Raw genomic sequence first — 22637 nt, forward strand, 5'->3', positions numbered from 1 at the left:
ACAGGGTGGGGATGAGTTTGCAATTTTAAATAGGGTAGTCAAGGTAGGCCTTACTGAGAAGGAAACCGATATTCAACACTTGAGAAGGTGAGTGAGGGATTCATGAAGATATCCAGAGGAAAAGCATGCCAAGCAGAGGGAACAGATAGTACAAAGGCCTGGAGGTGGGAGCCGCAATGATTTATAGATATCACAAGGAGGCAGTTATGTCTGGGGCAAAGTGAATAAGGGGGAGAATAATAGGAAAAGAGGTCAAATGCATTCAGGGAAGGGGGATCATCATGTAGGATCTCATCAGGCTTTTATTTTGAGAGAAATGAGAAACCATTGGAGGGTTTTGAGCAGAGAAGTGATATGATCTATGCTGTTGTTTTTCTTAATAACTTAAAACAACAACATCCTCATTATCTTGCACACTATTTATGTGTAAAAAGATTTACTGCATGATCCCAAACTCTATTTTTATAGAAGTTAGTTCTGTAATAAGTCATGCACATAGTTCCTTGATATGATTACAAGCAGCATGAAAGTATAAAAGCTACATTAATTCTCACTGGTAGGCCAGACGGAGGAGGAAGATGATAGGGAGTAGAGGCTAGTGTGAATGGAGGAACAGCCTGTACTTCCAGAGTACTATCAGTAGCTACATCGTCACAGCTCCACTTGTCGAGCATCTGCTGGGATAGAGGCACTTCACATATGGGGCTTGGAGTCTAGTGACAGTAGGTTAAGTGACTTGTCCAAGGTCACTGTACTGGTTTTTCTATCTTTGCCCCCTTGGACTTATTCCCATCTTTCTCTGCCCTGTTCTCTGTTCTGAGAGGCTGACCTACATAGAAGGCATTACCTGGAATTGCTTCCCCTCTAGTTTCTGGTTGTTTTCAGCCAATAGGAATCATAGGAGGAGGGGGTGGAGAGAAATGTTAGGGTATTTATACCTGTTGCTGCTTCTGAAGCTCCAGGTTTTGGCAGGCTTTGGGAACGCTGTTCCCTCCCCTTCCTCCTTCGGGTCCAGGGGTGCTAATAGATCCCTAATATTGCCAGTCCTTGAGTGCTTTACCATCTTTTGTTTGTTCTCTTAACTGTCTTTACACATTTGTAAATAGCTACCTCTTTAAACCCTCTTCAGTTACAACCTTTGAGTGTGTCACTTTGTTTCCTCACAGGACCCTGAATGATATAGCCATGTGGCTAGAAATGACTCGGCGTAAATTTGAACTCAAGTCTTTATGTTCCATGTGTTTCTCACTATATCATGCTACATCTGTTCAAAAAGGGGGTGGGGTCTCAGTAGGGCAAATTATATTTTGGAGAATGAGACAAAGAGGAAAAGTGAGCTGCATAACCACACACAAAAGAATGAAGCTGAACCCCTACCTCATGTCATATGTAAAAATTAACTCCACGTGGATCCAACCTAAATATATGAGCTAAAACCAGAAACTCCAGAAGAAAACACAGAAATGAATCTTCATGACCCTGGATTATACAGTGGTTTCTTAGACATGACACCAAAAACATAAACGACAAAATAAAAATACACAACTTGGAATGCATCCAAATTAAACACTTTTGTGCGTTAGAGGACAACATCAAGAACGTAGAAGGACAACCCACAGAATGGGAGAAAATTTTACAAACCATATATCTTATAAGAGACGTGTATCTAGAATATGTTAAAAATTATTACAACTCAGTTATAAAAAGACAAATAACCCAGTTAAAAAATAGGCAAAGGGCTTGAATAGACATTTCTCCAAGGAATATTTACACATGACAAAAAAGCATATGAAAATATGCTCAACATCATAATTCACCAGAGAAGTGCAAATCAAAACCACAGTGTGTTACCACTTCACACTCACTAGGATTGCTAGAATAACAAAGTCAGAGAGTAGCAAGTGGTGGAAAGGATGTAGAGAAATAGAAACTCTCATCCACTGTTGGTGGGAATAAAAAATGGTATAGTTGCTTTGGAAAACAGTCTGGCAGTTCAACTATTTAGTTACCATATGATACAGAAATTCCACTCATAAGTAGAGAATTGAAAACCTATGTCCATACAAAAACTTGTACACAGTGTTCATAACAGCATTATCCATAACTGTCAAAAAAGCGAAACAACCCAATGTCCACTAATTAATGAATGGATAAGTAAAATGTGGTATATCCATACGCTGGAATATTATTTGGCCATAAAAAGGAATGAAATACTGATACATGCTACAACATGGCTAAACCCTGAAAACAGTATGCTAAGTGAAATAAGCCAGTCACAACAGACCACGTATGACTGGAAAGTTAAGCAGACCCGTGATCATAGAAAGGCCTGGAAGCTAGTTTAAAAGTCAATATTTTATCAGGAAGGCACTGGCGGGTCCTAGAAGGGTCAGGATGAACTTAGGAAAGAAAGAATAAAAGAAGGATGACCCATTAAGAGGATACTGCAATAGTCAAGGGGAGGAATTATGACAACCTAATGAGTTGTAGTGGTCATAGGGATGGAAAAGAAAGGATAATTCAAGAGACACTGAAGAGAGAGAAAGCACAGACTTGGGGTCTGCTTCACGTGGCAAGTGAGAAAGAAATGGGGGGGTGGTGTCAAAGATCACTCAGAAACAGTGAGCCTGGGTGAGTATAATGAATAGGAATTCCATACTCAGAAACATGGAAGTCAGAACAGTGAGCTGTTTTGATGGGCCAGGGGAAGAAAGTTCTCATCCTGGATATTTCATCCCTTTCCATAGCACACATCCTTCCAATTTCTCATGCTGGCAGCCTCTGTCTAACCATACAAACTGCCAGGACTGACCAAACTCCTACTTGTACAACATTCCTAGGAGACCACGAAGCAGGCAGGCAGGCTCTTGGGCTAAGAGGACCACAGGCGACCCTGCAGGGTAGCCTGCCTTGTGTGCAAACCGGCCTGATGCTGCATCATTCAGGAGACAGGGTGGTGCCCACTCTTTCTGCACAACTGGGTGCCCCTGGGTGGCTCTGTATGTGTATGTGATGATTTCATTAACATCTGTCTCTTCACCCTCCCCCACTCTCCCTGACCCCAGACTGAAAGCATCATGAGGGCAAAGGGCAGCCAAGGTGTTTGTTCACTATCATATCCCCAGCACCTAGTGCAATGCCTGGCACATAGGAGGTACGCAACAAACAGAGCTCATGTGAGGACTACCTCAGATCTTAGAACAGTGGTTCTTCATCAGGTGTATGGCTCAAAACTGCCCTCAGAAATTCTGACTTGGGCTTCCCTGGTGGCGCAGTGGTTGAGAGTCCGCCTGCCGATGCAGGGGACGTGGGTTCGTGCCCCGGTCCGGGAAGATCTCACATGCCGCGGAGCGGCTGGGCCCGTGAGCCATGGCCGCTGAGCCTGCGCATCTGGAGCCTGTGCTCCACAACGGGAGAGGCCACAACAGTGAGAGGCCCACGTACCGCAAAAAAAAAAAAAAAAGAAATTCTGACTTAGTAGAAGTAAGTCTGAATGGGGCCCAGGCATCTGCATTTTGTAACTCTAAGGGTGATTCTAAAGATCACCTCCAGTTAGGGATGGCAGATTTAACAAATAAAAATACAGGATACCCAGTTAAATAGGAATCTCTGATAAACAATGAATTTTTTTAGTATAAGTATGTCCCATGAAATATTGGTATTTTTATCTGGTAACCCTACCTCTAGCTGAAAACCACTGTGTTAGAGCATTCAGAAAAGAAGGCTCAAGGATATTGCTTTATTTACTCAAGAGTAAGGATGGTATCAGCTGTGGGGTGGGAGGAAAGGGCCTGATAAGTTTCATCTTGGGTAAGTAAAAGTACTACTTTAAAAAAAATCATCTTTATTATGAGTGAAAGGGGACTCAGTATATAGTGTAGACATTGCCCTCCATTCTTAAAGTGAAGTAAAAGTTTAACAAAGTGCTAGGAGGAATCAGGAGAAAATTTAGAACAAAACAGAGGTTTTCCTACCCTTGTTAAAAACTTACGGGCCTCTAGCTAAGACACTAGTTATGTGTCAGGTCTGACACAGCAAAGCTAGAAACAGTCGTTGAAAATAATTAAATAGAATATAGAAACTGAGGAGGTTAGAACCACCCCACATGGGGAGATGTGTTTGCTGCTGCTGCTAATTTTGAATGATATAATTCAGATTGATAAAATGGAAGGTGAACATGGGCCAGTCTACCAAGTTGCAGATGCCAGTGAACAACCGTGAACAATGCTGCCATTCAGGCCTCCCCTTTGCTCCCAGCTCATTCTCCACTCATCTTCCAGAAGGATCTTTTGAAAACACAAATCTGATTCTGCAGCTCTTCCCTTCCTTCTCCCCACTGCAGCCACACTGACCTTCTAGCTGCTCCTGGAACACACAGGACATTCCCAGCTCCGGGCCTCTGCACTGGTTGTCTCCTCAGCCTGGCATTTCTTCCTCAGGTGTCTATAGGGCTTGCTCTCTCACCCCATTCAGGTCTCTGCTGAAAACCATCAGCAGGGAAACGCGTTTCCTCATGGCCACCCCATCACCCTCTTACATTCTATCTTGCTTTCTTTTTCTTCGTAACCATTATAACGACCTGATATTACATTATTATTTATTTGTATGTAAGTCTTCTCAATTAGAACGCAAACTCCATGAATGCAGGAAACTTGTTATGTTTCACCACTGTATCCCCAGTGGTATGGAGTAAATGGTCAATACATATTTGTTAAGTGAAAGGATGAATGAATGAATGGCATCATTTCCCAGATTAAAACCCTCCAATGCCTTCCCATTGCATTTGGAACAAAATTCAAATTCTTTATCCTCGCATGTGAAGCCCTGAATGATCGGGGCCCTGTCTACCTCTCCAATTCTGTTCTATGCTATACTCCTCCCTTGCTCCTTTCGACCATCTTTCAGTTCCCAAATAATACAGCCTTGGGGCCTGTGTATTAGTTGTCCTCTGCACCTGGGGCCCCTCTTAACCCCTCTCTGAATTGTGGGCTTCTTCTCATTCAAATCTCAGATCACATGTCACCTCAGAGAGGCCATCCTTGACCCTCTCACACCCAACATTCTATCACTCTTCACAGAATTCATACCCCATGAAATTACACTATTTATTTATGTGCTTCCTTTTATTGACTTCTCCCACTAGCAAGTAAGCTCCGTGAGGGCAGGGACTTTACACATCTTGTTCACTGTTCTCTGGTGCCCAGCACATGTCTGACACATTGAAGTCACTCAGTAAGTATTTTTGAATAAAAGAATAAATTTTCAAAATGGGTAGGAGAATCACAGACCTCATCGATGCAAGGAAACAGCAACAGTTTTCAGAGTTTAAACTGATTTACTTTTTATTGCTTATTTCTTTTTAAGGGACACTGGTGTGGTTTTATGGTGGCCTCTTGATTATTGTCCTTTCTGAGGATAACACCTCAAATAACATCCATGACCACCATAATATCCTTCTAGGTGTTTGTGTCAGAAACAACATGCTGCTGATGGGCCAGTGGTCTGGTGCATCAGGGCACTTACTATAGTTTCCTAAAATACTTCACTTGTATTCATCACTGATCTTTGCTTAGAAGAAACTTTCAATATTTAAGCTGTAAGAATTTTTACCTCCGTACCTCATGGTACATTATTTAATATGATGAAAATAATTAAGTATGTTGGAGAAAGTTACAAAATGTAATAATCTATTGGAATTGAAGAAAGTATATTAGACTCCTTGCTTAAGCTTTAGGGTCTGCGGCTAAAACTGTCCTAAATTAGATCTTCCTCTGATTCATAATTCACATAATTAGGATTATTTCCCAAAGTCAGTTGATAATTCCTTATTTATTAAACAGTGAAAAACTCAATTCCTTCTCTTTAGGATGCTTTCCTTTTCCTCAGTTTCTATGTAGGATTACATGTAATTCTTTGTTTGTCTTACCTGTCAGCACAGGAAATGGCAGAGTGAATCAAGACCCAACAGATGTAATTAAGCCCAAATCCTCCAGTGTCTATGGGCACAGTGTCACATGGTACCAGGGGCTCACAAGATAGGGAGGGGGGGGTTAGGGTAACCTCTTGGGATAAAAAAGACAAGGAGAAAAGCCTCAATGACAAACCGAGTCCTCCTATCTCTCCTATTAATTTTATTCTTACGTGTTCTCATATGACTCAGGTGTTATGGTGTGGGATGTGTGTGGAGAGAGGAGCTGAACATGAGAGGTAATTGTGTAATGGGACAGGGGACTTTCTCTTTCTGGAACAAACCTTACTTAGAATGTTTATTTGAAACAATTGCAGAGAAAACCACTGCCCTAATTCCTTGCTGTCAAATGGCCACCAACAGATCATAAAACTCCAAGATCATGAGAGCCAAATCCGACTTTGTCTTCTCTTGAAGATGCTCCCGAACCCCAGTGAGTCATGACTACTGAAGAAAAAAAAATTCCCTCCTAATTAACAAATCCTGTATCAAGTCTTTACCATCAGCTTTGTAAACTGCAATTTTCTCATGAGGCATGTGTCATATAATAAATGGACCAAAACGTATGGGGTCATTTCACTCTTCCTGAAGACTGGCCGAAGTTCTTCTGTAATGACCACCAGACAACCCTGGAGCTCTGTAAACACAGCTTATAATGTAGTTTATATCTTCAGAGTGTCAGTATCTTTATGTCATGGGATAATCGAAGGGTTTTACATGCATTGCCAGAAAAACCACAAGGAGGCTTTGAGACTCAGATATGTCCCTACCTCCTGCTGTCAGTTGGGATAAGTCACACTGGAGTGTGACTATTTCCCTGGTCATCTGTCTCACTGGAAGGCAGGGACTGCTTTTTGTTTGCTTTTCAACTCCAGCATCACCAGTGCCTATTCGAGTGCCTGACCAAAAGAAAAGTGTGTGTTGAGTGAATGAATGAATTTGAAAATCAGGAACTTGGTGCAGTGAGTTTACAGCTGAATGAGTCTGAGGTAAGGCTGGGGAGGGGAGGAATTGATGCTAAAATCTTTAGGGAAATAAGACAGGAAGGACTTCCATTAAATCCCCTCTGTTCTAACACTTGGACTTACTGCATCATCGGGATTTAGAGCAGTCACTCCTAATTGTAAGGGTTTAGATCTGTTTTAAGAGTTCAGTAGAAGCTCTTTTACCTGAGGTGCTGAAAATTGCTTTTTTTTTTAACGTTTTATTTTATATTGGAGTGTAGTTAGCAGTGTTGTGTTAGTTTCAGGTGTACAGCAAAGTGATTCAGTTATACATATACCGATATCTATTCTTTGGAAAATTGCTTTTTGTAAATCAAAAAGGTTTGTAAATTTCTTTTGGGTGGGGTCAGAATTCCAGCCACTGGAGGCAGGGGACGATTCAAGGATCTCTCATTATCCTCTTCATCCTGATGCCTCATGAGCGTTTGAGAGCGATGGAGATAAAAAGGCTCCACTTCTACTACCCAGGATGGTGGCACAGGGTGGGATGGGGAAGCTCTAGCTACCAGTGGTAGCTGGCCTTTCATTAGGGTATGGGAGGTCCCCTTTGTGTTTGAGAGGGGTTTCGATGTGGTTTAACAACACCCTGCCTTGAGTCAGAGTAGAAGGCTCAGGTTGAAAAACATCATAGGCTAGTGAATTCTGAACTTTTTTTATTCTAACCAAATAGGATCTTTAGTTTAAAAAATAAAATTTTATGCAGAACTTCAATAAACTAAAAAGATGAAAATGATGTGCTGAGATTGAAGGGGGAGGGGAGGAGTACCCTTTGTTTAGGTTTACTGTCACTGCCCATTCCCCCCCACAAAAAAAAGACTCTAACCTCTACCCTACCCCCTTCATTGTTCAGACTTGGAGTTGGGGCCAGGAATGTTAAATGCTCTGTCCAAGGTGGCCCACCTGGTCTGGGAAGAACAGTCAAGGTACTCTCCACGATGCCCAGAGGTCAGGGAGGAGAGCTAACCTAGAAGCTGGCAGCATCTCCTTCTCTGCTCTGAAGAGTAAAGCCACAGGAGGATTTTAATGTCCCCAGCGTGTCATCTTTACCTCTCCCCTCAAATGAAGAAAGAAATATTTTACAAAGCAAATCTGACAGGACTCTAAAAAATCCCAGATGTCAACCTTTGCATAATGGGCACAAGACTGAAAAAGTTATATGTTAATTAAATCAGTTAAATTGAGATTTAAGTATTTTGAATGCAAATCTTCACTCCTTAATGTTCAGTTTTCCATATGCTGGGTTTTCCCAAGGCAGGGAACACCCGTTGCCTTACCTGTTCCAGAAGACGGAGGAGTGACAGATCCTGGGCTGTCATCTTCAGGCTCTGAGACGGTGACTGTGGGGACTGTGTCAGGACTTGGTTTCAGGCAGGTATCTTGCTTCTCGGGGGTCTTCTCTGGGGTAGCAGTTTCAACAGAAGGCTCGATCTCAGTCAGCGTGATTTTGACAGGGGCAGTGATCAGAGGAGCACTGGGCTGTGCTTCAGAGATATCGGCTACATATGGTTCAAACGTTGATTCTTCAAATAAATGGTCCTTGAGGATTTTTCCCTCCACAGGAGATGGTTTCTCTGCTTCACGGGCCTCTTCGGATTTTGCTGAGATGTCAGTGTCCTTATTCTTAAAGTCCAAGTCTTTCTCTTCCAACTTGGGGTGACGTTGCTCCTGATATTTCACCTCCTCTGGCCTAGTTATGTCAATGTATTTATAGGCTTCTGCTTTCATCTGGTCCAGGGGGTCTGCTAAGATCTTGTTCACTTCAGTGGACTCTGCAGGAGTCATTTCTATTCCAGAATCAGAACTAAATAAGCCACGAGGCTCTGTCCCAGGCACATCTGGTAAGGAGGGTCCGGGGGTACGCAACTCCTCAGGGCTCTCTGAAGTGGTGATGTGGCTGTTTTCCTTCTGAAGAATTCCAGTGAAATATGTAGAATCCTCCCGAGGTGGGTAACAGATGTCAGAAATCAGAGACGTGTAACACACTCCTTCCCCATCTTTTGCTGCTGTTGAAAAGGTATGATCCATGGCCCTGGAAACATCTGCTGCACCTGTGAATCAAAACGGCAGCAGACAGTGAGGGGGCGCCTGGCACCAGTTCTCGCTCCAGCCTAACCCACCACCCACCCTGGCCCGTGCAGACACAGCATCCTTTCTCCTCAAGACCTCAGAGTTCCTTCGGACCACTCTCATGTTGCTTTGCCTTGTCTCCCTGATAGCCCCAAGCACTGGTATTTTTCTGGCAGCAGACCACATAAGCTGCCACACCCAGAGATGTTGGAGACAGACCCCAGACGACTAGAAAGTTGATTCTCAACATCTGATACTTCAATATACAGTGACTGATTCTTACTTGGTATTATTCAATAGAAGCCTTCTTTGTATCTAAAGTATTAAGGACTCTTTAAACAGAGGTGGAAATATAGGCAAATTCAGGTGTGTAAATACAACAATAGGCTAGTCCACTAGGGAGAATGGTTGCTCTTGGAGACTCAACAAGCTGGGAGAAGGCTCTCTGGTCCAGCCCTTTCATTCAGGGACTCCTGCCCTACCTGGATTGATGCCATCCCTTCTCTTGTTAAAGGTTCTCAGAGAAAGGAACTCCCAGTTTTCTGGTGGCCTCATCCCAAAGTGGTATCACCTTAATGGAGTGCTTCCCTCTTTCTTCAGTTTTCCCCTCATTTTGTTTTTCTTTTCAATTCCCCACCACTACCCACCCTTTGCCTTCCAATGATATTCAAAATGACCCACTGGGAATTTCTTGGTGGGTTTCTAAGAGCAAAGTAAGTTTCCAAGTTTGCGTCTATAGAATGCTTTCACCAGGCCTTCACTTTATTCGTAAACGAGCCAAAATATTCATTAATAGCAAGCAGAAGAAGGAAACCCTTTATTATTTTTCTGTGCTGTAAAATACTGCCAGAGGGGAAGAAAACTAACATTCATTGAGGCCGTATCATGTGCTAAGCAGCAGGATTTTACCTAATTCTTTAAAACTAATTATTTAAATTAAGCCCCACATTCTCAAGAGATCACACATACACACACACACTCAGCCCTTAAGACACACTCAAAGAATATTCCAGATTAGGGCACCAACTCATAAGTAACAAAGGTAGTAACAGTAACATAATAATATTAATAGCTAATATTTGAATCTTGCTACGTGTCAGAGTACCAAGCTTTTTATTGACTCATTTAATCATCAAAGCAATCCTAGAAGATAGGTACTATAATTAGCCTCATTTGACAGATGAGGAAACTGAGGAACAGAAGGGCTGAATGACACACCAAAGATCGCACAGGCAGGAAGTGGCTGAGTCAGGATTCAGACCCAAGCAGTCTAGAAGTCAGAAAACCTCGCCTAGTGTCCTTTGTACCTCCTTAAATCAGTCTGTGAAGTGTTTTTTTTTTAAAGTAATTTTGAATCAGTTTTATTACAAATAAACTTAGCTCTTTTCTTTTCCTAGCTTTCTCCTTGGTTACATGAGCTACTGTTAGTCTAAGGGGAATGGAAAAGCACAGAGCCTCCACTTCTAGCACTCTTCAGGCTTAGCACCATTGCAGGAGCTTCCTTCTTTCCTAGGAATTCTCTTCATCCAGATACCTGCATTTTACCTGCATACCTAATTCACTCACCACCAAGTCTTCCTCAAATGTCACCTTCTTAAGGAAGGCAACCCTGACCACTCTATCTCAAACTACAACTCACCCTACACTCCCAAGCAACTCTGTCCCTTCCTACTTTTCTCTACTTTTTCTTTTTCCTGTAGCACTTATCTCCTTCTAGTATACCATATAATTAACTTATTTATTCATTACTTATTTAATGATTGCCTCCCCCCGACTTGCTAGGTATGTTCCACGAGGGCAGGAATCTTTGACTATTTTGTTCATTAATGTAGCCCAAAACCTAGAACAGGGCCAGGCACATGGTAGGTACTCAATAAATATTTGCAAAATTAAAGAAGGTAATTTTGAAGTTTAGAATAAAGCATAAATAACACAATGTGTGAGAAGACAGGTTGGAATATACCCCTAAATTGCTAGTGACATTCACTTTATTCAGCAAGTAGCCTAATTTTGTGAGCAACAGGCCAGTTTAAATCTGGACATTTCAGCTAGTCTTCTAGTTATACTTCCTTTGTATATGGCAGTCCCGCTTTTCAAGTTAGACAAAAACAAAAACAAACTCAATAACAAAAGGAATAGTAGTAATGATGGGTCTTACTGTCTACCATACATAGACCACCAAAGAAAAACTATTCAATTTAAATCCATGTGTGCACAGACACCATTATCCTAAAGGATATTTAAACCTTCTTTCATTATACGGGCTTAGCCTACATGTACACCTCACTGGAGGCAGGGAAATCAATGCAGAGATATTTCACTACAGACATTTGGATCCTGGGATTCTCTACCACAATTACCTGGAACCACTTCCACATGTTAATAAGTAATGGTTCACCAGAAAGTAAGGAGGGGTTTGCCACTGGATATAAATAGTCTGGGGAGTGGGGGAGGGGATGCTCTCCTGGGGAAGACACAGTAGATAGTTTCCAGGGTTGTGTCACAGTCATTATCATTCAACTTTCAGTCAATGTTTCTATTGCAGGGGTCACCACACTCCTGACTATAAGGGTCACAAGGACTCCTGACCCTTATAGTCCTGCAGCCCACTGTCTCCTGCCACCAGTTATCACACTAAACACAACTGTCACCTATTCAGCAACTGGCCCCAGGGCCCTGCCTTGCCTCACTGGATAATCCTTAAACTCTGCAGCCTAGCATTTGAGAGACATGAATGATGTGAATGCCAGCTGGCCACAGCCCTGTCTCCACTACTCCTCTCACTTACCCTCTACTCCAGGCACAGAAAGCCCTTCACAATGTCACACTCACTCTACCAGCCTTTCTAGCCCTTTCACTCTCCAATTCAAACTCTCAGCTCTGGTTAATAAAAACTACCCATCACTTCTCCAACACTTAATCCTTACAATCTCCACATCCAAATCTCCACCTTTAACCTCAAGCCATTAAAGAAAAACAGCTTTAAATGCTACCCACTCCAAGATGAATTTGCTGACCACTCTGTCAAGACCTGACCCCTTCCTATTTTTCTCCCTCCCCTATCCTGTAGCACTTAATTATATTGCTTGTGTCACATGCGTGACACACGACTTCTATATGTCTACGTCATCTCCTGCCAACCTGTCAGTTCCTGGAGTCTGAGGTTCATGTCTTGCACACTATATTGTACATAGTAGGCACCCAATACAAAATGAATAAATGAATGAATGGACCAATCAATCAATGAGTAGGCATTCTATGCAGAACAAACTAATTGATGCAAGTTACAAAGAGGACGTTTTTAATCTATTATGTGAAAGAACTATCCAGAATTCAAGTTATCCAACAATGGGATAGAGCTGAATCTCAGGAACAAGACTGTTATGATCCCAGTGGGCAGGCAGAGAGAGAGAGGCCCAGAATCTGTCTAGGCAGGAACCAGCATTTGGTAGAAAGTTGGATGGGACAACAGCAGAAGTCTCTTCCAACTCTCTGTGATTTTTATACCAATTGGCTGCCACCATAGTGGGACACAGCTTCCTTTACTTCTTCTTTGCCTGTACAATGGAATCAATATAATTTTCCCTGAGGTGATGCCACAGAGCTTGCCAAATATATGGCAATAAGTGAGGGAACAGACTCTAGATTACATCTGTATTACTTGAGAGACTATAAATAGAATCAGTTATTGGGAAGAACTCCCACCCCTGAAATCCTCATCTTACTAGCTTCATCTTGCTCAGAAAACCCAGCATAAAATTGGAAGGACTCCTTTGTCACACTCTACAAATACTACCAAGTAGAGGAAGAGGAACAAAGCCGTTTGTGTAAATCACACATTTTAAATGGCACCATGTAAGAACCCTCATAAAAGCAACAAATAATCTAAATACTCTAAATGTGGTCATGTCCCATTTCTTAAATTGAGTTAAATATCCTGAAAGATTCTCAAGGTTCGAAGTTATTGAATTTGAAAATGTGTATACATTACATAGGGCCTGTTAGATACAACTCTTGAAAATAGGAAGTCCTTGCAGACAGTAAATTATATGAGAGCAGAGTCCTGTAGGATCACTGGAAATGGGAAGCAGAACTGAGCCTCAAGGCTCAGGAAAGCCAATTAATCCTTGTCAGCGCTTCCTGCAGAGCTGGCAGCTGTGGGGACTGAGCAGACAGCATAAACCAGATGCCCCAGGCAGGAACCAGTATTGTTACATTGTTAGATACAAATCCACTAAATAAAAGGGCTTTCCTTGTCTAGACTAGAAATTACTACTTTCTTTATATAAGCAAGGATTCCTGGGAACATCTGATTTCCTCATTCTCTCTGGCTATTGCCTTGGCCATCTAGAAACCTGATTCATGTGGAGGCAGATGTACAATGAGAGTCAATGTGTGGACTCACATGTGCCCTCTCAGGAGGTGGCTGGACAGGACAGCACAGCAAATTTAAAATGGGATTGATTTTCAAATTTTCATTTTACAAGTAACTTTTTAGGAAAGTACTTATAATAAAAGCTGAAGAAGCCATAGGTCACTATTTCTAGTCGAAAGCTAAGTGGAAGAAGAATGAAAATAAGCTAAAACTATTGCCATTAAATCACACGTGCTGATAAAATCAGGCTTTTGGATTCACCGATGTCCTAGATCAGAAATGCTAATCATGAGCTAGACAAATTCAGCAGTCTCCTAAATGGTGGGTATTTTATTTTTTTAATTTCTTTGGCAATACTAAGGAATGATGACTAGCTGAAGACAGTTTGACTTTTCTCGAGGAAAGTTTCAATCCTACAATCCTCATTCTTGACTCTGATTTATCCTTACCGAATCAAGCTCATTGGATTGCTAGCCTACAGCTTAGGTTTGTATTCTGGCTCTACTATCAGTTGTGAGACTCTGGGCAAGGTAGCCTCTCTGAGACTCGTTTATTCAGTTTTAAAATGGGGGCAATAATAGTTCCCATCTTATTTGGCTGTTATAGGGATTAAATGAGATTATGCACTTAGCTCTACTCCTGGCACATAGTACACACACTCAGTAAATGAGAGCTGTGGATTTTATGATTATCTCTATTTTGCAGGGAGGACACCAGCATTTACAATATATACCATCTGTCCATTTGGTACTTTATCCTATCTAGTGACATGTGATCAGGGTCGTTTGGGCCAGAGGAGTTAAATATAGCCAGTCCACACTCACACTGCCCTCTGGGGTCTGCTGTAGATGCTGAAGTCCCAAGAGTGCAAGGCCAGGGTTCTCTGCACAGCTCCATGAGCAGGTGGTTGGGTGTTAAGTACTTTCTAGTGATACAACTGATGGATCCTGTCATGAACATGGTGATGACTGACTTGGGTATGGTATGTTGAAATTTACCAAGACAATAGAAAAGGAAGGCGAGTGTTTGGTGCCCACAGATGAGGTTTCTCCCTTGTGGTTGGAGTTCATTCTGACTCCTCAGGCTGGAGATAAGGGGTCTATGGTTTAAGATGATACTTCTGTAACTCAGTAAAGACCCTCTCGCTGCACTGAAATGGAAACATTGAGAATGCCAGAAAAAAAGAATGATTATATGAAAAGGTTTTCTGAGCACAGAGGTAGATGTGCTCCATTAGATAAACATCTGGATTAAAAATAAAAACAAAACACCAATTATTGTTTGAATAGAGTCAACACTAACAGGTATAGGGGACAATAGTTCCATTAATTTGAGAAATATTTTTTAAAGGGGGGGAGCATATAAAAAACTGGAATGACAGTAGGAGTAGGGTGAGAGATGCATGTTAAAATTCAAGAATTAAAGGCCAGAAACACTGACCCGAAGTGAATCTGCATTCACTTTTCTCAGAATCATTTGCCCTTAGACTGCCTATGTGATGGATTGTAGTAGCCTGCACAGAGGTTAGGCAGTGAGGCTTTTCCCCTGAAACTCCCACTCATCTTTTCTACATGCTAAGAAATCAGCAGGCCCACGGTATGGAGGCTGTGACACATTTGACAACAGAGCCATCTATGAGGGATGGATATGCCAGGGAGGCTCCAGGAGCCTCTGTGTCACTTAGAAAACATTCTCTTCTAAAATTAAGTACCTGTTATTTAACATGACAAATGGGCACTGAGAAATTAAGGTACATTCATTCTTTAAAAATTTATCTATGTGATTAGTTAATTGAGTAAAAAGGAAAAGATGAGCCTGCATTCCCTAGCAAAAGACTTGAAGCCAATGCTGATGACATGCTCGGGGTTTAAGAATATGAGTAAGTACTCTTTCTTTCCCCAACTCACTGCCTTATTTAAAGCTCGCCTGCCAGAATAACAGATTTAGCTGTCGGGATTGTAAAATTAATGTTTAATAAAAAATGATTCAGCAAGTTTTGGGTTTTTCCCCCACTATGAAGAGCCAGGGCTTGCATTGCCTGTGGAGTTTTCACTTTAGCAGAAAATTCTGTTAGAGGGAAAAACCTGGCCCAGCAGCAAACCACTGTCTAAGTTTCTCTGACAGTTCTCAGCAGGGTCTCGGAAAGCACAAAGCTGCCAAGTGCTGCGATGCAAAGTCAGCCCAAGCTCTGGTGAGCGTCGAAGTGTGCGGACTTCTTTTGCCTGTGTTCAAAGATGGAAATGTGATTCTGCAGCCTTCTTGGGTGGGGAAAATTTGGAGGGAGGAGGGGGTAAATATTTATTTATAATTTACTTAGATCTTAAGAAAAGTTCCTTACAACCCTACCTAGACTTCCCATTGCTTTTTTTTTAATAAAAGCTTTACTGATTTATAATTCACAAACCATAAAATTCACTCCTAAAGCATGCAATTCAGCACTTTTTGTTTATTCACAGAGTTATGCAACCAACTAATCCACCCACTTAATTTAGATATATTCCACTCTTTATGTTTTCAATACAGAAAAAGCTCTAAGTTACCTTCACCATGCAAAGAATTACCTTTGGAACAACAAAAAAAGCTATCTCAATCTTTTTATTATTTGTTGAAGAATTTTGCTCTCTAATTTCCAAAGAGAAAAATAATTGTTCTTGGTCGTTTCATTAATGCTATGCATATATTGATAGTAGCAAAAAAAATACGTACTATGTTTCTGTTTACACTTTAATGGTTCTTTCACTCCCTCCCCCGACAGAGAATCATCTAGCTGATCCTCAGAAACCTTCTTACATGACCTTTCTTCCTTACTTCCCATCCATGGCTACTTCCCCAGCTGGACCCTTATCACCTTCTACTTGAATTAATGTGATAGTTTCCTCAGTGTTCTAAGGGTTCCAGCTTTGCCTCTTCTTTGTGCCACCTTGCACACAGCTGACACATTCATCTCCCTAAAACACCACTTTCACCGCTTCACTTCTCTGTTCCAAAGCTTTTGGTGAGCATCTTTGCCCATCCTTTGGCTTAGAATTCAGGATCATCATCAATGAGACCCCAGTCTGCCTTTATGGTTTTATTTCTGAGCCTGCTCAAGAAACAAACCTGTTCACCCACAAACATGAGATTTTCAACTTCTATACCTCTGTGCAGGTCCTTTTCCTCAACTGAAAGGCCCCTTCACTCCTCCCTAAGTCCAAATAAAGCCTCTGGTGATGCCACACCTCCTCTAAGCAGCCTCCTCCTAACACCCCACTCCTCACTGCTTTCTCCCTCATCTCCACTCTGAGGCACGACCATTTGTTTGGGGTCCACCAGCTTCTCTGCCTTTGTCACCAGTTATCTCTTTTCCTATACTGGTTGAGAACCATGTCTTCTACTTCTTCATATCTCTGAGTTCCTAGCACTGTGCTTTGCACACAGTATGTACTCAGTAATCACTGAATGGATGATTATCTCCATATTACCATATGATTGAGTCACATCCAAGAACTTTTATTATAAGCTTTACCATTAATCATGTATTAATTCAATCAAAAAGATTTGTTGAACACTCACCATATGCAAAGTGGAGGACATTCCCATATATATGTAGGCTTAGAAATTGGGTGTCACAAAAATCCACTGTGAAGTCACTGTTTGTAACTGGAAGTTTGGGTGTCCCTGGCTGCTTGTGGCAGTGAATGCTGGGGGGTGGCAGTGATGTTGGAGGATCATAATAAGAGGAGGAAGGTCCTCTTATTATGATCCTCTTATTAACCTGTGTCCTCTCTTAGGTTCTCATGGCTCAGGCTAGAGCCTTCTTCATTCTCTCTTTCACATGATTTGTTTTCCTCACACTGGGAGCTCCTAAGAGACATGAACTGTACCTTGTACCTCACTGTTTCCCTCATACTAAGCACGCTTGCTGGCATATAGGTTTTATTTGGTAAATACTTATGGGATAAATCAATGAATATGTTTCCATACTCATCATACTGGTTACAACCAGGGGATACACTATAGTTTGTCACTGTCCCTCTACAATCTGACCTGGACCTGACTACAACCTGATGAGGCCAGAGATGGACAGTGAGACAATTTCCCCTCCCAGTTTTGATTCCCTTGACTTAAACTTCCTATTTTTATTCACAAACCTTTATATTTTTGGCACTGTACTATTAGTTCATGTTGCATTTATGTCCAACTAAAACATGTGGGTATATAAATTTTTTTAAAAACTGTATAATTTCAAATTGCACTTTTAGCCACAGCACTGGGTATATCTCATAAGTTTGAAAGACATTAAAGTCAGATGCAAAGATTTTTTGTAACTGCCTATGACCTGCATCTATCATTTAGAACAGATTGAAGAAGACCCTAGAAAAGGAATTTACCTCACTCTGGAATAATCCACAAGATCAAGATAAAGCTAGAGTTAGCGTGTCTCATTAGAATGTGTTTTATAAAGGGAAATCTATGTCCACACAGCATAAGGCAACCCTTGCAGGGCTGCCATCAGCCCATACTGTGTCTTGACCAAAAAAAAAAAAAAGATGTCCTTCATCTGGCAGATACAGACCAGTGCCTGAGACATGCATCCTCTGCTGAAAATCTTGGATTTTGTGCCTGCATTGGGAATTGAACACAGATCCCTGGAATCTAAAACAATGTTATGTAAAGTGATACGATTTGGGAGGCACATAAGGAAGGACAAAGGAGGATGACTGAGGGATAATTCTGTTAGAAAGATGACATGTCACGTGGCATGACATGGTATAAAGTATGTTACAGCATGCTGTGGTGTGGTGTGACATGGTGTGTGCTGTGTTGTATTGTGGCCAGACATGACAGGGCACGCAGTATGGAGTGCTAGGACATGCTGTGGTTTGTTGTGTGAGGGTGCTTTGAGTGTGGCATTCTGTGACAGAAAAGTCCCAAGCTTTAGAGGACCTGGCCTTCCATCTCCATCAAGTTACTTACCTTTAATAAGTCATTAAATTCTCAGGAAATCTGTTTCCACACTTGCAAAAGGAAGATAACAACAACTAAAATGGATTATCTCATTTCAAGCTTAAACAATCTGAGGGCTTTTTTTTAAAACTACACCCATACTTATTGATAAAGAAATGGAAGCTTAGAGAGGTTAAGGAACTGACTGAGGAACACAGCCAGAAAAGACAGACTCAGATCTCGGATTTAGGGCAATCTGCCTCCAAAACAGATGCTATTAGCACTATTCTCAGAACTGCTGTGAGGATTAAAGGAGACTGAATGGTTTTGTCACCAGCAAGCCCATTAACAATTCCCAGGAAATAAAAATAGAATCTGGGTAATAAAGTCTAACCTTTTTTTTTTTTTTCTTTTCTTTTCCTTTGTGCTTAGTCTAGTTTCGTTTGCTCATAGGTTGCCTTAGGCAGAGGCCTAGCACCTGGCCCTTCAGATCAGAGGTCCTAGCAAGACAGGGCTGTGCTGACACCTCAGGTAGGTGGGTCCCGTGCAGAAGTGCTGCCCATGACACTCAATTAAAGATGGCCGTAAGGCCAGAAACTATCAAACTCTTAGAGGAAAACATAGGCAGAACACTCTATGACATAAATCACAGCAAGATCCTTTCTGACCCACCTCCTAGAGTAATAGAAATAAAACCAAAAATAAACAAATGGGACCTAATGAAACTTCAAAGCTTTCGCACAGCAAAGGAAACCATAAACAAGACCAAAAGACAACCCTCAGAATGGGAGAAAATATTTGCAAATGAAGCAACCGACAAAGGATTAATCTCCAAAATTTACAAGCAGCTCATGCAGTTCAATAACAAAAAAACAAACAACCCAATCCAAAAATGGGCAGAAGACCTAAATAGACATTTCTCCAAAGAAGATATACAGACTGCCAACAAACACATGAAAGAATGCTCAACATCATTAATCATTAGAGAAATGCAAATCAAAACTACAATGAGATATCATCTCACACCAGTCAGAATGGTCATCATCAAAAAATCTAGAAACAATAAATGCTGGAGAGGGTGTGGAGAAAAGGGAACACGCTTGCACTGCTGGTGGGAATGTGAATTGGTTCAGCCACTATGGAGAACAGTATGGAGGTTCCTTAAAAAACTACAAATAGAACTACCATATGACCCAGCAATCCCACTACTGGGCATATACCCTGAGAAAACCAAAATTCAAAAAGAGTCATGTACCAAAATGTTCATTGCAGCTCTATTTACAATAGCCCGGAGATGGAAACAACCTAAGTGCCCATCATCGGATGAATGGATAAAGAAGATGTGGCACATATATACAATGGAATATTACTCAGCCATAAAAAGAAACGAAATTGAGCTATTTGTAATGAGGTGGATAGACCTAGAGTCTGTCATACAGAGTGAAGTAAGTCAGAAAGAAAAAGACAAATACCGTATGCTAACATATATATACGGAATTTAAGAAAAAAAAAATGTCATGAAGAACCTAGGGGTAAGGCAGGAATAAAGACGCAGACCTCCTAGAGAACGGACTTGAGGTTATGGGGAGGGGGAAGGGTGAGCTGTGACAGGGCGAGAGAGAGTCATGGACATATACACACTAACAAACGTAGTAAGGTAGATAGCTAGTGGGAAGCAGCCGCATGGCACAGGGATATTGGCTTGGTGCTTTGTGACAGCCTGGAGGGGTGGGATAGGGAGGGTGGGAGGGAGGGAGACGCAAGAGGGAAGACATATGGGAACATTTGTTTATGTATGACTGATACACTTTGTTATAAAGCAGAAACTAACACACCATTGTAAAGCAATTATACCCCAATAAAGATGTTAAAAAAAAAAAAAAAAAAAGATGGCCACAGCAGCAGGCTGTGAGCAGAGACACTGCGACCGCCCCAGGGGAAAACTCCGCAGACTCCCCCTGCCCTCTGATGAGATCCCTATAAAGCAGCCCTGCCCACAGGCTGCTGCGGAGAGCATGTGCTCTGAAATGGGAGCTCTCACCTCTCCATTCTTTATTAAAGAATAAAGCTTTCCTTTCCTTCCTAAACGAAGAACTCAGTCTTGTTCTATTGGTGTGAGCCACACTGGGCAGGAGGACCCTTTTTGTGGTTGGACCTGAAAGGATCAATAGCATGATTAACATTAGCTACCATTCTGCATTTATACAGTACACCTTCTTCCTCAAGTTTTCAAAATCTAGCTCCTATGTTCTAGAATATTTGAAATTTAATTTGGGATTTTGAGCATTCCTAATTTTAAACATAAGCTCATGTGGAATGGAATGCAGGTTGTAAGAGTAGAAACAGGTGAATGACATGTGGGGACAAATTAACATAAAACTGGAATTCAGGATGCATCACTTGGTAGGCTCAAAGGCAAACCACTTGACTTTAACACACACATACAAACAATCACATGCAGTCACAATCCAAATATATGTAGAAAATTTATTCTATTAAGGTGTACAGAAAATGGAGCCCAGAAGTAGCTATACTAATCAAGGAGAAAGAAAAGAAAGATTAATGCCCTTTATCAACAACAGCATTCATTTTGCTTCTCTGAGCTATCTGATCTATGGGCCGAGGTCGTGTTTAAAGCAAAACAATAACTCAGCCATTGATGTGCCAGAGTTTGGGAGTATTGATCCAAGTGGCTTGAGTGCTCAGTCAGGAAACTACATCAAGATTCCTTTTCTTCCCATTTTCCTTCCTTTTATCTCCAAGAAGAAAAAGAACAATAAATAATAAGCAATAAATTCAAAACACATAATTTCTGCCATCAATGCAAAATTTCAATCAACTGCATATTTGAAGGGGATAACTGAAATATCGCACTGTTCTAGTATAAGCTACCTGAATGATGATCAATAAAAATGCATTGTGTTTTGGGGAATTTGGAGAAAGATTGCTATTGTGAGGAAAATGAGACTTGCACTGGGGATCTGAAAATACATATGCTTTAGAGAGGCAGAGGGAAGCAGTACAAAGTTATTTTGGGAGCAGAAAATAATAGCAAAGGTAAAGATGAAGTAATGAGTAGGAAAGAATCCCAACTCCAACAGGAGACCTTGGGAAGCAGTGGGAAGTCAGGCTAGAAGGGGTGGCTGGGATTATGAAGCCAGTGTGAGGGTTTCAATAGAGATGGTGGGAAACAAGGATCCAGTGATTGTTTTAGAGCAATTAGTCCAATAATAGCTCCCACAATGGCAGCATACAGGTTTGGAAGTCATGTCAAATTAATTTGTAATCTTTTTTTAATTATAAAAGCAATATTACATGATCACTATAACATTTTTTTTTTAATACGTAAGTACACAGAGGCTAAGAAAAAGAATGGTTTCAGCAGATTCCATGAAAAAGTAGTGAACATTCACCAGGACTTGCTTTTAAATATAGCCTGGGGACTTTCCTGGTGGCTCAGTGGTTAAGAATCCACCTGCCAATGCAGGGGACATGGGTTCAATCCCTAGTCCGGGAAGATTCCACATGCCACGGAGCAACTAAGCCCGTGCGCCACAACTACTGAGCCTGCGAGCCACAACTACTGAAGCCCACATGCCTAGAGCCCGTGCTCTGCAACAAGGAAAGCCACAGCAATGAGAAGCCCGTGCACCAAAACAAAGAGTGGCCTCTGCTTGCTGCAACTAGAGGAAGCCTGCACACAGCAACGAAGACCCAACGCAAAAATAAATAAATAAATTTATTTTTAAAAATTATATATATATATATCCTGGAGTTCTAGGCTCCAGAGAGCACAGCTCTCAAAGAGACCAGAGAAGGTGGGTTCAGAAGAAAGTTCTTTAATACAGAAGTGCCTGGCTCAGGAAGTTTCACAGAAGTGAAGGGTTTTGAGCTCAATCTTGAAGGATGTGGAGGATTTGTATAGGCCAAAGTATAGGTAATAAATTTCCAAGGACAGAAGCTTTGATGCTCTGATGTTCAGTCAAATGTATTCAGAGAGTTATATGAATTTCTACAAATCTCATCTAAATTTTGGACACCATCTCACAGGCATCTTTTTTAAGTAGTCTGAAATGAATCTGTCATGTTTGAGGGCAAAAAAATAGACTCCCTAAACAAGCTAGTATATGAACAGTTTAAATAGTCTGGATAAAACCATAAATAAATAAAAGCTTGCAGAGGATACTGCATTTCTTCATTCTATAAGATTTCATAAAATGCGAGCAGAAGCCAAAACCAAATGTGTCCTGGAAGAGGAACCAGCAACCAATTACTACGTAAATAATTCAATATAAGC

The 22637-nt window shown here is 41.4% G+C and overlaps 1 protein-coding gene across 2 annotated transcripts in view; it reads right to left on the reverse strand.

Moving 5' to 3' along the window:
- The window catches only part of RTN1 (reticulon 1), a 246872-nt gene that overhangs the window by 129835 nt on the left and 94400 nt on the right, over nucleotides 1–22637 (reverse strand). The window contains exon 2 of one of the 2 annotated variants that reach the window (XM_027111397.1): nucleotides 8247–9011. In XM_027111397.1, the coding sequence (XP_026967198.1) occupies nucleotides 8247–9011 (765 nt within the window). Of the gene's footprint in view, nucleotides 1–8246; nucleotides 9021–22637 lie in introns of both variants that reach the window. The other variant, XM_027111396.1, reaches the window with a different exon arrangement.

The sequence above is a fragment of the Aethalodelphis obliquidens genome, unplaced genomic scaffold, assembly GCF_003676395.1.
Source record: "Aethalodelphis obliquidens isolate GAN/ISIS:26980383/991018 unplaced genomic scaffold, ASM367639v1 scaffold10, whole genome shotgun sequence".
NCBI classification, from domain to species: Eukaryota; Metazoa; Chordata; class Mammalia; order Artiodactyla; family Delphinidae; genus Aethalodelphis; species Aethalodelphis obliquidens.